General features: G+C 40.7%; 1 protein-coding gene across 15 annotated transcripts in view; it reads right to left on the bottom strand.

The window, feature by feature from the left end:
• Positions 1-13,585, bottom strand: part of ptk2aa (protein tyrosine kinase 2aa) — a 62,324-nt gene that overhangs the window by 13,868 nt on the left and 34,871 nt on the right. For 6 of the 15 annotated variants that reach the window (XM_038724472.1, XM_038724473.1, XM_038724474.1 and 3 more), the window contains 9 exons: positions 13,381-13,411; positions 11,173-11,237; positions 6,740-6,757; positions 4,024-4,080; positions 3,010-3,030; positions 1,189-1,286; positions 982-1,066; positions 786-886; positions 394-509 (listed from right to left, as the gene is read on the bottom strand). In XM_038724472.1, coding sequence (XP_038580400.1) covers positions 394-509; positions 786-886; positions 982-1,066; positions 1,189-1,286; positions 3,010-3,030; positions 4,024-4,080; positions 6,740-6,757; positions 11,173-11,237; positions 13,381-13,411 — 592 coding nt within the window. Of the gene's footprint in view, positions 1-393; positions 510-785; positions 887-981; positions 1,067-1,188; positions 1,287-3,009; positions 3,031-4,023; positions 4,081-6,739; positions 6,758-10,807; positions 10,895-11,172; positions 11,238-13,380; positions 13,412-13,585 lie in introns of all 15 variants that reach the window. The other 9 variants (XM_038724467.1, XM_038724478.1, XM_038724481.1 and 6 more) reach the window with 4 other exon arrangements.

Below are 13,585 nucleotides of genomic sequence, written 5' to 3'. Positions count from 1 at the left end.
AATGCAGTGTTTTGAATGAATGAGTGAATGGCGGCATGATTTCAGACGCAGCAAAATGACATTATTATTATTTATTTTAAGATCATATTAGCAATCAAAACATTTGGAACTTTCCTGGTTATTCAGTTTGAATATTTATATATCTGGCATGACAATAATAACGTGAATCACTCACATGCCTACAGTTACTCCTCAGTCAGTCTATGGAAAATGGACTGTACTTGATTAGCACCTTTCTAGTCTTCTGACCACTCAAAGCACTTTATACTACATGTCACATTCACCCTATTGGCAGAGGCAAGATGCCAACTGATGGGGAAGCTGCCCTCGACCTCTCCCAAAGCCTCAGCTGCTGCTATCTAATGTTCTGTGTGTGTGCATGTGTGTGTGTACCTGTGTACAAAGCGTTTACTCTCCAGATATGCCAGTGCTGTGCTGAGCTGGTAGGCAAACAGAATGAGAGTGGCCAAATCCAAATTGTACTTCCTCACCTGAAGGAATGAACGCAACTGTAGAGAGAGAGAGAAATATAAACATAAAAACAGGGATGGGGTAATGAAAGAGAAATAGTTTTTCATTATAGAACATAGCAGATCACCATGTTTAATAAGAAAACGTGAGCTATCTCACACCGATGTGATTGTTATGTTTGCTTTTCCTGGGAGCTTACCCTAATGACTTACACTCAACAGTTTCCTTTGTATACTGACAAGAAGTGACACACACTCTACTCTACTCAGTGCTTATGTGTGAACGGCCCGTTATCGACACAGCCTCAGGCGTACCTCTCCGAGAGTACAAAGCTCCATGATAATCCACACAGGGTTTTCTGTGATCACTCCGATCAACTTGACGATGTGAGGGTGGTCAAACTGACGCATTGTTACTGCAAGGGGAAACAGACACACACACATTAACACATGCATCATCAAGAAAGCGTGGTTTGTTCATAAGTCAAGTTGATACACAGGGGGGTCTTACATGCTTCTTGTAGGAACTTTTCTCTGACGCTGTCTGATGTACAGTTCTTACAGGTCTTAATGGCGACAGGTAGAGCTGGTTTGTCCTGCAGAACACACGGCACAACAAGTATTACTTACATATTGATGCTATATAACAATACAGCAAGTGTTTAATGCAATGAACGGACAAAACTCTTAAAAAAAATGAAAATAAATTTCCACATACCGGGCTGTTGTAGACTCCTTGGTGTACATCTCCAAACTGACCCTCTCCTATACAGCGGCCTAACTCTATCCTGTCTCTCTGGATCTCATAATCCCGTGCTGAGAGAGAGGAGGAGAAGAAAAAAAAAAGTAGCAGCAAGAGTGAAATAGGTCAGTTTACCTGCCGTTGTTTAAACACACGAAAGACCCATCGCAAGATTCTCTCAGATGACATGGATGGAGCTTACCAGGACAATTTGGATGGTATCAAGTAATTGTTTTAATCACAAAAGTAAAAGTATTAAGATACTTTAAAGACAATATGAAATATTTTCTAACTTTCTGGCAGTCCTTTGTGGTAAACCCCACCCACTGACAATCAGATTGCACTAAAATAATAATAACAATTAACAAATTACAAAAATACATTTCCAACCCAGGTTTGTACATTCAGATTTTATATCTAGCTATATTCTCCTACCACCTCTATACAAACCTTGAATTTGCATGCACTCTGCCGGACAAAATTACACAGACACCCACATAACTCATTTAACATGCAAAATGTAAGGTTCATGAGACATCTGTGTTTACATGCACATTGTCCCATTATTTTTTTTTCTTTATTTCCGTATACTGACACAGTGGAAAAGAGGCTACTGGGAAACACATAAACAAGTTGTTCTGAATAATTGAGATAAAAACCTGGAGTGCTCTGTGCATGTAAAAATCAAGAGCCCACGTCTTAAACACTTTGCAAAGCAGGGAGGAAGGCCTGGGCCTGGATGTAGGTCTTCTTAGTGAAATACTTTATCTGGATCTGTAATGTATTCACTATGGTCTGTGTCTGCAGTAACATTTGACAAGAAAATGAATGAAAGCGGTTGTTTATGCAACTGACATCCCCATTTTAACTTGATTTGACACTTGACTTTTATGTGTTATCAATATTTCTGCCTAGTTAATGAAACATTTCTCCAGAGTTCCATCAATGTCAGCTGCCAACCATCCCCAGCAAAAATGGACTAGATACTGAGTTCAAGAGTTATGCAAGACACTGACCATCAGGAACTTATCCTGAAAAAGCATACTTGTCTGCTGGGCTAAACAAAGTGCAGCTATTCGACTCAACCAACAGATAAACAGATTAAAAACACAAATACCAACAGCGTAGCCAAAACACATTCCATTATAAAGAAATTTACTGCAGTTAATCCATACTTGAAACTAATAATGACGTCAAACAGAAAAGAACCCACAGATGACAGACGACAACAACAAACGACTGTGGTAATAAATCACGATTAAGAAATACAACACAACATGATGGTGAAATGAGAACCAAGCCAATAAACAATGCAAATACTGCGAGGGTGTTTAGCTCCAGACGTCTTGGAACACTTCATCATCCCAAATTCTGATTAAACATCTTGCATTGTTTATGGATTGGCTCTCCCTTTCATTTCCAATACCAGACCCGAATGAACTGTATTCTACAAAACACCAACAACCACAAGTCAACAACAATCTGGAGTCTAGGTATCTTGAGTCTCTGTATTTTTCTTTGCCAGACAGTAATGGTAAAAGAAAACATCCGACATTGGTTCCTAACCACTCAAAAAAGCCACAAAAAGTGATAATGTTAATCATGTTAATCAGTGTGTGCTGTTTAAATGATCAAACTAGCTTGCAGGAAGGTCAACCAATTAGTTTTAATGAGGAAGGCTGAAGAGGCACATATTTCCCTGCAACGTAATCAAGTGCCTGGCAAGGAAAAATAACAAAATAAAATCTCAAGGCATTTCAGTAGGACACAATATGTGTGAGAGACAGGAGGTTTTACCTTCAACTACTCCATAGCTGACTGTGTTGGCGATGGGAGAAAGAGGAAGAAAGAGAGATGAAGAGGGGGAAAGAGCCAGACTGCTGCTTTAAGACTGAAATTAGCTCAGAAAACACACACACACACACACGCGCGCACACGCACACACACATACACAGACCCATTTCACTCTTTATATGATGTTAATGAATGAAAAACTGAGCTGATACTGCCACATAATGGTTAAAAGAATGGGTTTGCTATATTAGTCCTTAATGTTATACAGCTGTTTTTTTTTACATACAATAAAAAAAGACATTAATGACATGAAGACACGTACAAACTCAGGCAGTGAGTAGGAAAATATGTCTGCAGAAAGTTTGTTTAGAGGAAGTCGCAGAAAGACGGAGACTAAAAAAGCTACATTATGGAGACAAAGACACAAAGCCAGACAGAGAAAGATAGAAAAGGACTGTGGGAGGAAAGGAGAACACAGTCCATTTTCAAAGTTGGCCACGCAATCAAATACATAAGTAGTTTGTACTGGACGAAATATCCACATCAAATGTATCGGAACAGAGTGAAAAAGCCACCATTGCTTACAGGTCTGAAGCCAAACTTACCAGCACATTCTGGGCTGTTTTTTTTTTAACTACTGACATTTGAATGAATTTGACAGACGTAATGTGAGCCCAACCAACCGGAGTTACACAGTTTGAGTTGTAGCCTCTCTGACCTCCAGCTGTTTATATAAGACAGTGAAACTGGCCTGAATTTGATTAGCTGCTACCTAACCAAATGTGGTTTAATGCAACTTCTGATGTTCCTTGTGCAAGTGTGTTTCTTGGAAAAGATTCACACCGCGCTCGGCTGTCAGATAGCAGAACAAAATGAACGTCTGTTTGAGAATGTAAGCATTTTACAGAAGAATAACAGTGAAACAATTGTTATGTACTTCCCTTGCTAAAGAAGCTCATATTTTGGAGTACAAATGACTTTAGTTGGGCAAAAGAGAAGATTGATTAAGTTACTTACTGGAGGGCATGGTGTATGTGTCCTCTTCATCAACTATCTCTGCATAGTCATCAGTCTCTGTAACAGTAGATACACACATATAGTGTAAAAACACTCAAAAACACAATAGGACAAAATTAAAAATAAAAACACACAAGTTTAAAATAACATAAATACACAAACAATGGTAACCATCATGCACATGTTCAGTTTACCGTGTGTCCACTATGGTATGAAGGGTCACCAATACACACATACACACACACATTCAAGTGTGAGGTAAAAAACTACACTATACCCAAAAAACTAAAAACTAAAAGTACGAAGCTAGCTCAGAGTTTCGACAACTCCTGTGAAAAGCAACACCCACGTAGCTCCTCTCTTTTTCTCTTACTGCACACACACACACACACATACACGCAAACACTTGGCAAAGAGTGTCAGCTGAGCATGTGTTGTGCATATCTGTCTGTGTGAGAGCAGCTGGGCGGCAGGGAGTAACGGTGGTGGTGGTGGTGGAGGAGTGAAGGGAGAAGAAAAAGAGAAGAGACAAGGACAGAAAGGACAGAGTTCAAAAGGGAAAAAGGTGAAAATGACAGATATAGCAGGAAAGAGAAAACAGGAGAAAAAAGGATATGAGGATAAAGAGAGAGTAAGACGGTAAGAGGGAGACAACCACAGAGAGAGAAAGAAATAGTGGGTCTAGCTGTCATGTAAGCAGATGGTAGCGTTTAGGATCAAATCTGTGCAGAATCAGACAGATAGGCAGAGAGAGGGGGGGGGGAGAAGAGAGAGCCAGCAGGAAGAAGAAAAGGGAAAGATGGACCAAGTCTCTCCTAACCAGATGGTGGTGTTTAAAATAAAATCAGTGTGCAGAGTCAGCTGTTGGAAACAAGAGTCAAACATCTGCTGTCCTGAACATTACCCTTGCAGCTCTGCTCAGGATTTATCAGGCTCTGTGAGAGCCTGTCCCTAAATTTATCCTAAATCTTTTTAGAAACCCTGTGGGTGATTTTCTCAAAAAAAAAGCTCTGCCATCAAAAAAATCTGCCATTTAGAATAAGATGGAGAAAGCACAACTGGCTGGCAGTTCAGTTGTTAATATAAGGCAAGCTAAATAATACACTGGATGGTAGTAAAGGAGAAGGAAGCGTTTAATCAGCTTTCTTGCCAAGAGTTAGGTTAGAAGATTAATATCACTTTCATGTCTTTAAGGTAAACATGTTAGCTTAGTTTAGCATAAAGACTGGAAACAGTGGGACATAGCTTGTCTGACTCTGTCCAAAGGTTAAAAAAGAAAAACTCCAACCAGCACCTCTGACGTTCATTAATTAACATGTCATATCTTGTTTAATCATCAGACCAGGCTAGCTGTTCCCCCGTCTCCATTCTTTACGCTAAGCTAGGCTAACCAGCTGTTGGCTTCAGCAACAAAATTAGTGTACAAATATGACAGCGGAATAAATCCTTTCATCTAACTCTCAGCAAGAGCAATTAAGTGTGTTCCTCAAAGTGTCAAACTATTCCTTTAAGTATAAGATGAATGAAACGTGTAGGCTTTGAGGTTATACATTTTGCTATTTACTTTACAAGTGCAACAGTGCAGGAGAAGAAGTTGGAAAATGTTTATACTTTGAATCAAACAGGCATGACTTGCTAAACCATTGCTGTGCATGATTTATGTTCCACGTGAGAGGAAAGGGAAGACTTTAATGTGCCACTAAAAATATCCTCATATGAGCTAGAATAAAAGGAACCGCTCTGTTGCTGATACTCAAATGTATTAGTATAAACAACTTAAGGTGGTATTCATCAATGTTTATCCAGCCAGACTCGTGTTTCTGATGTTCAATGGTGTCTTTAACTTTTTCTAATGTGTTTGTTGCCTGCAGCTAACTTGAAAGGTTTCAGTTCTATATATTAAGATTTTTTAAATACTGTACTGTGAAGTCTATTGTTTGTTTTACTGCATTTCCGCTCCCATGAGGTTTGCGATTTTTTCGAAAGAATCAGCAGTTTTTTAAGTTAGACTGGTCTGATGCTGCCGCTTTCTGCTTGCAGTGGACGGATAATGTGTGCGTGTGCTTGTGTGTGTGTGATCTAGTTAGCCCATTATAGCCAGGAATGCACCCGCTCTTGAATCCAGCAAACCTCTCCCAACTCTACTCTGTGTGTGTGTGTGTGTGTGTGTGTGTGTGTGTGTGTGTGTGTGTGTGTGTGTGTATGAATGTATGCTAGTACACGTGTGTATGATTTTGTGTGTGTGTGTTTGAAGCCTGTGTGTGAGGAGAGATAGAACAGTTCGGAGAAGTTCCCTTAAAGAGAAATACCACTTAATTTCTAAATTCTGCTTTTTTTGTGTCGCTCTTGTTGTTAAAAGCAGACATATTTCAAAAAAGCACACAAACATCTGAAAACCAAAAACAATACTAATAGTAAACCACTCTAGCTGCTAACAGATCCAGCTCATTAGAGCTAGTGGGGATGTCTTCATGTTTTCATTCACTGAAACATGAGAAACAACACATTCAGCTAAATAACTATTTCACTCATTCTGTACATAATACAGCACAAACACACATGGCGCCACTGTTAAAGATGTAGGAATGCGTGCATAAATATGAACCCACACACCAGCACACACATGCAACCCTTTCCTGGGAGGTTGCGGTGTGTTGGTGGAGTGAGGACTATAAAGACGGAACAACAGAGAGATTAAACAACGGCATAACTTTACCATCCCCGCTAAGATCTTCTGCAGAGTCCAGGAGAGCATGCAGGAAACGGGACAGCAGAGGAGGAGGAGAATGTGGAGAGAGAGAGAAAGCAGCAAGGAGAGAGATACAAGCAGGAGGCAGAGCGGAGAAAAGAGGGAGAGAGAAGAGAGAAGCGGTTAGAGCATGAAAAGCCTTGAAACAACATGGGAGATGTTGCAGGATCTGCAAAGCCAAACACTCAACGAGCAGTTAGTTAAGATCCACAATATCTCCAGTGAAGAAAGCAGAGTTCACAACTTTCATTAATGCTGTGCAGACAAATGTAGGTGAAATTAACTAATGTAAGAAATAGCAACAGTATGAAAGGCAGAATCAGTGTCAAGCTGTAATATAAACAGTATGCACTTACAGTAGGGCTGCCCCCCTCATCGTTGCCTAAACCATTATTTAATGAGAAGAGTCTCAGTCAACCAAGTTTTCATTGGTCAGTTAGTCATAGTAAAAACAATAAACACCTTAAAGTCCATTCGGAAGCTGCGCCTTTTTGTTAGGGCCGAAATGAAACTACCAGCGTATTGTTGCAACACAGACCTTTTCTCTTGTAACACAGAAATCACGTACTGCTCTTGGACTGCTATCTCTGACATTAGGTAGTTAGCGGTTCTAATAGCTGACTCTACCCGCACTAGGAGATCAGAGTACAGGGCAGTGCTGGTGTTTGTTTACACCACTAACATAGGAGCTTTGGACACGGGGAGGAAAAGGTCTTTCAGGCCAAGGCTAGGGCCCCATTGGGGTATGCTGCCGGGGAGGGGGACCAGAATCAGCACCAGACCTGGAGCTGAACGAGCGGGCAACGGAACCGGCCTGATCAGTGAACACAGCTGGACAAAACACAACCTGTTGAATGACTGTTGATGTTTTAAGCATATTTTTAAGATTTCATATACACTGCTCAAAAAAAATAAAGGGAACACTTGAACAACACAATGTAACTCCAAGTCAGTCACACTCCTGTGAAATCAAACTGTCCACTTAGGAAGCAACAATGATTGACAATCAATTTCACATGCTGTTGTGCAAATGGAATAGACAACAGGTGGAAATTATAGGCAATTAGCAAGACACCCCCAATAAAGGAGTGGTTCTGCAGGTGGTGACCAGAGACCACTTCTCAGTTCCTATGCTTCCTGGCTGATGTTTTGGTCACTTTTGAATGCTGGCGGTGCTTTCACTCTAGTGGTAGCATGAGACGGAGTCTACAACCCACACAAGTGGCTCAGGTAGTGCAGCTCATCCAGGATGGCACATCAATGCGAGCTGTGGCAAGAAGGTTTGCTGTGTCTGTCAGCGTAGTGTCCAGAGCATGGAGGCGCTACCAGGAGACAGGCCAGTACATCAGGAGACGTGGAGGAGGCTGTAGGAGGGCAACAACCCAGCAGCAGGACCACTACCCCCGCCTTTGTGCAAGGAGGAGCAGAAGGAGCACTGCCAGAGCCCTGCAAAATGACCTCCAGCAGGTGTGTGTGCTCAAATGGTCTGAAACGGACTCCATGAGGGTGGTATGAGGGCCCGACATCCACAGGTGGGGGTTGGGCTTCTAACCCAACACCGTGCAGGACGTTTGGCATTTGCCAGAGAACACCAAGATTGGCAATTTCGCCACTGGCGCCCTGTGCTCTTCACAGATGAAAGCAGGTTCACACTGAGCACATGTGTCTGGAGACGCCGTGGAGAACGTTCTGCTGCCTGCAACATCCTCCAGCATGACCAGTTTGGCGGTGGGTCAGTAATGGTGTGGGGTGGCATTTCCTTGGGGGGCCGCACAGCCCTCCATGTGCTCGCCAGAGGTAGCCTGACTGCCATTAGGTACCGGGATGAGATCCTCTGACCCCTTGTGAGACCATATGCTGGTGCGGTCGGCCCTGGGTTCCTCCTAATGCAAGACAATGCCAGACCTCATGTGGCTGGAGTGTGTCAGCAGTTCCTGCAAGAGGAAGGCATTGATGCTAAGGACTGGCCCGCCCGTTCCCCAGACCTGAATCCAATTGAGCACATCTGGGACATCATGTCTCGCTCCATCCACCAACGCCACGTTGCACCACAGACTGTCCAGGAGTTGGATGCTTTAGTCCAGGTCTGGGAGGAGATCCCTCAGGAGACCATCCGCCACCTCATCAGGAGCATGCCCAGGCGTTGTAGGGAGGTCATACAGGCACGTGGAGGCCACACACACTACTGAGCCTCATTCTGACTTGTTTTAAGGACATTACATCAAAGTTGGATCGGCCTGTAGTGTGGTTTTCCACTTTGATTTTGAGTGTGACTCCAAATCCAGACATCCATGGGTTGATAAATTTGATTTCCATTGATAATTTTTGTGTGATTTTGTTGCAAGCACATTCAACTATGTAAAGAAAGGAGTATTTAATGGGATTATTTCATTCATTCAGATCTAGGATGTGTTATTTTAGTGTTCCCTTTATTTTTTTGAGCAGTGTATTTCATTCTCAGGGGCAGTGGAACTATACAGCAGTTTTGATCAATCATAACCCAAACAGGGTAGAGAGACCACACACCGGCACTTCTTAAAGGATAAGCTCGACATTTTAGGATATCGTTTTATTTGCTTTCTTGCCAAGGGTTAGATGAAAAGGTTGATGCCGTTTTCATGTCTGTACGGTAAATATACAGCCTGCAGCTGGTTAGCTTAGCTTTGCATCATGACTGTAAACAGGGGCAGTTACCTAGCCTGTCTGTGTCCAAAGCCTACAAAAAACACCTACCAACACCTCTGCTAAACTGTCTCCTACAAGAGCGGTGCTTTACAAACAAAGCTTTCGTTGTAAAGCTAATATTACCAGCTAAATTGACTTACAGTAGTTCACAACCAATTGGGGGGAAAAAAAGAAAAGAAAGTAGGATGTTGACCATGACAACATGTCACGTTTAGAGCCTTCAGCAGAAAAGGTTTGGATCATTTGTTAACTGTCTCTGAGCAGTCCTGCTAGCTATGGAGGAAAGCTGCCAAAGCCATAGATAGAGACACAAGGACATGTACTGATCAGTTTAGTATGTCAGCCTTGCTGCAAGACATTTATATACAGTAGATGGAAAACATTTCGGCAGAATAAAAACACTCAATAACATTGATGTGCTTTTTATTAATGCTAGTAATGTAAATAGGTTTTTCCTAGCTACAGAACTCCATCCCCGAAGTGGTTGCTGATCGCCTGTTTGAGGCCACTTTAACAGGGCAGACACTTTGTGGTTGAACCCAGATCTTTTAAATGGAAGAACGATCTCTCTAACCGCTTGGCCACTTAAGCTCTGCCTCTTTTAATTAACTGGCATAAAACACTGACATGTTCTGAACTAAGACTTGAGAGAACCTTTCACTCTTGTTTGTCAGTACTGGCTTCTTCCAGTCACATTATTCTGTTAAATCAAAGTAAGCGCTTTAGAAAGAGGAAAATGGAAAATGTCTTCAGTAGCACACATAAGCCTGGGGTTTTATAGAGATAACTCTCAGTTAGACAGCACTGCGCAATTCACAGTCTTTTTCCATTTGTTTCCAAGTCTTATTTAAAGAGCACTGGCTTGGTTATAAGCAGGAACACACAAGCAGTTATTGTGGTTGACGCATGTGTGTTTGAGTGTGTGCGTAGGACTGAATTAGACAAAGCAACCAGGCAATTAGGACAAAGACAGTTTAGCAGAAGAGGGCATCCTTAAAAATTAGACAGCTTGTGATGCAGCCGATAAAAGTGATCCATCCACATAGCAATTTTAACTTTACATTAAAAATAGGATAAAATCCGAAATAGCTGCCAAAACTGCATTGATATTTTGAATATAATTAATGTTTTTCTCAACTCCTGCATATTAAAATGTATTTATTGTGCAATCTTTCAGATTTCATCGATAAGCTACTGTCTCCGAGGTTTTTCTGTGCACCATCTGTGTTTTTTTAATGCAAAGTAACATTACACAATATGCACGCTCATCAAATCAGGAATTTTATTCCACCACATCACAATTTTGCGGATACGCTCCTCCACTAACTGTCCAATAAGAGCTGAGGATACCATTGGGCGGCGAATCTGAACAGAAGACAAAGGGGAGGAGGAAACGCCGTGCCTTGGTTGGCTTAGGAGGTGTCGATGTCACTAGGTCTGCAGCCAATCAGGCAGGAAAGAAGACCAGAGTGTGAAGAAGAAAAAACACACAATGAATGGATGCAAGTACAGAGGGGGAGAGGAGGAAGTAAACAGAAGAAAGCAGGGAACAGAGTGGACGGGATGAGAGGGAGAGGCAGTCCCAAGAGAGGAAAACAATGAGTGAGAGAAAAAACAGATGTTGGATATGGAAAGCCACAAAGAAAGACAGCAGCTGGAGCCACGGAAGCAATCAGACTGTGTGTTCATCTTGATTTGTCCGTGTCTGATCTTACCTGAGACAGAGATAGCTCTTACTCCACTCCTGACTGCTTCTAACTTTTTCTCATTATTGGACACTCTAGTGAAGAGGAGAAAAGTAAACAAACAACAAATTAGATAAAAATATAAAAAACTTCAAAGTAGTTAAAACATTACATACCTAGGTTAAATTGAAGCCTCTTTCACTTACATGTCTGTGACTTTTAAAGTTGAAAACTGCTTCTGTAAACTGACCCTCACTATTCCAATTCTCTCTCTGCCCTTAACGTGCGCTCTGCGTCTGTTACATCTGAGCTCTACTACGGGCTTTACATCTCAGACCACAACAGGCAGAGAGAAAAAGAGAGAAACATAGATGGAGAGACCAAGAGAAAGAGGAGGAGACTAACCAAGTGTTTAAAAACCGTAAGTGGAAAATATTTGGCTCCTAAACTTATCTCCTTATTTGACCAGAGAGAGAGAGAGTGAGAGAGTGGAGAAAAAGAGAGATATTTGAGTTGAAATGACCAAAAATAAGCAAAAGGTTGCGTTTGAGTTTGAGCAACGGACAGAATGTGAACGCACAACATCCAGGCTTCTACAGTCACAGAACAAACACATTGTTTGATTCTGTATTAATGTATATTGTCTGCTATGTAGCAGAAGGGAGTTACAAAACTCAATTTCACTCTATAACTTGTTATATTGTGACAATAAACCTACCTACATAAACTGCACATTGCAATAAAAACTACCAATGTTTCCCCTAGAAATCTTTTTTAAGGCCTTGCAGTTCTGAGCCAAAACAAACCATGTATTATGTTGTCCCTGTATAGTTTTTCTCTTTTTCTAAGAGAAAAAAAAATGCAGGTTTAATTATGGGTCACCAGTTTGGGCTTGAAACCATTTTTAAACTGATTAGTCTTTTGAGTTTTGATGTAATTTATTTTTGGACACATTGAACTACCATGTTAATGTAAGCCCACAGGGCTGCGCCTGACAATTAGTTTCATTATAGGTACATCTGTCGACTATTTTTACAAAAAGTCTATAAAACGTCATAAAACAGTCAAATAAAATGTCCAGAGACCAAGATAATGTCTTAACTTTAAAGATAATCAATTCATGATATGAAACAGAGAACATCAGCATATCAGCACATTTGAGAAGTGAACAAGTGAATGTTTGAAAAATAATAACAGAAATAATCCATTATCAAATTTGTTGACGATTAATTTAATGTCAATTCAGCTACTTGTTCCAGCACTACACTTATTTCCAACACATTTCCAAGACCTTTAATGAGAGACACAAAACATGCAACATAAACTATAACACCACAATCTTAAAAAATTCATTAATCATATAATAATCAAGTCACCTTACTTATTGAGCAATACCCTGACCTCTAAAAGTGTCTTTCGCTTACACTTTACTTGGATAGTCTGCCTACAGATTGTTTATAGAATATTTGTAACATTTCAGCAGGTTATTAGTTGAGAACTGTTTGGTTTGGTTAGGTTTAGGCAAAAAAAACATATTGGTTAGTGTTATGTTCATAAATTGTCACATAAACTATATTGATAATCTGTTTTACATCTACAGAAAAAGCAAAAACCAGTTGAAATGTTGCAAATACTCTGTAGGTGGACTAATAAAGCATTACCCTCTTTTGTTTTTGACAACTTGATATTTAATGGAAAGCTGGTCCACAGTGCAGCACCAGAATAAAAATACATTATTACATTATTACTACATTATTTACTAGAAGCACCTGGCCTAACTGTTAGGCTGAGTTTGGTACTCAGAGGAGCATTCCCACTGATGGTTTTGTATGTATGATGCAGAGTCTGTAGTTTCACACCGAGCTGTACGGGCAGCTGTCCCACACTTCATCACTACTTACATCAGTTTCAGGAGACACATTTAATACTGGATAGTATTATTTTACATCACCTGCAATTTGTTCCTAAATCTAGTTGTCAAACTACAATACCAAGCAAATTATGTCAACCCTTACACTTTGTTTGAACCTCTACTTAACTTTTTGTCTCCAAAAATTCAGAATTGTGTGACAGGACTGGCAAGCTCACAAGTAAATCTCCTCACAAAGGCAACAAACCATCTTTGAGTGAGACAGAAACTACAGATCTGATCACTTACAGTTGTGATATAAGTCAGTGTATAGACTTTACAGATGTTAATTTTACTGTAACAATACTGAGAATGAGACAGGTACTCACTTTGGGATGGAAGGCAGTGCTCTTTCTCCCTCTAGAGGACAAAACATACATAGTGAGAGTGAGTAATGAAGCACAATAAATGTATAAGACTACATGCAGGTCATGTTTTATGTCTCATTATACACGGAACACAGGACCTTACATACAGTACAAAAGCTCCAACAAAATAATTAATTCCTCATACAGCATTAGAATATGTACATTT

This window comes from Micropterus salmoides, unplaced genomic scaffold (genome assembly GCF_014851395.1).
Source record: "Micropterus salmoides isolate LMB-PRFRI ecotype aquatic unplaced genomic scaffold, ASM1485139v1 Ms_hic_scaffold_17, whole genome shotgun sequence".
NCBI classification, from domain to species: domain Eukaryota; kingdom Metazoa; phylum Chordata; class Actinopteri; order Centrarchiformes; family Centrarchidae; genus Micropterus; species Micropterus salmoides.
The sequence above is the reverse complement of the archived record's forward strand: the minus strand, read 5'-3'. Positions and strand labels throughout refer to the sequence as shown.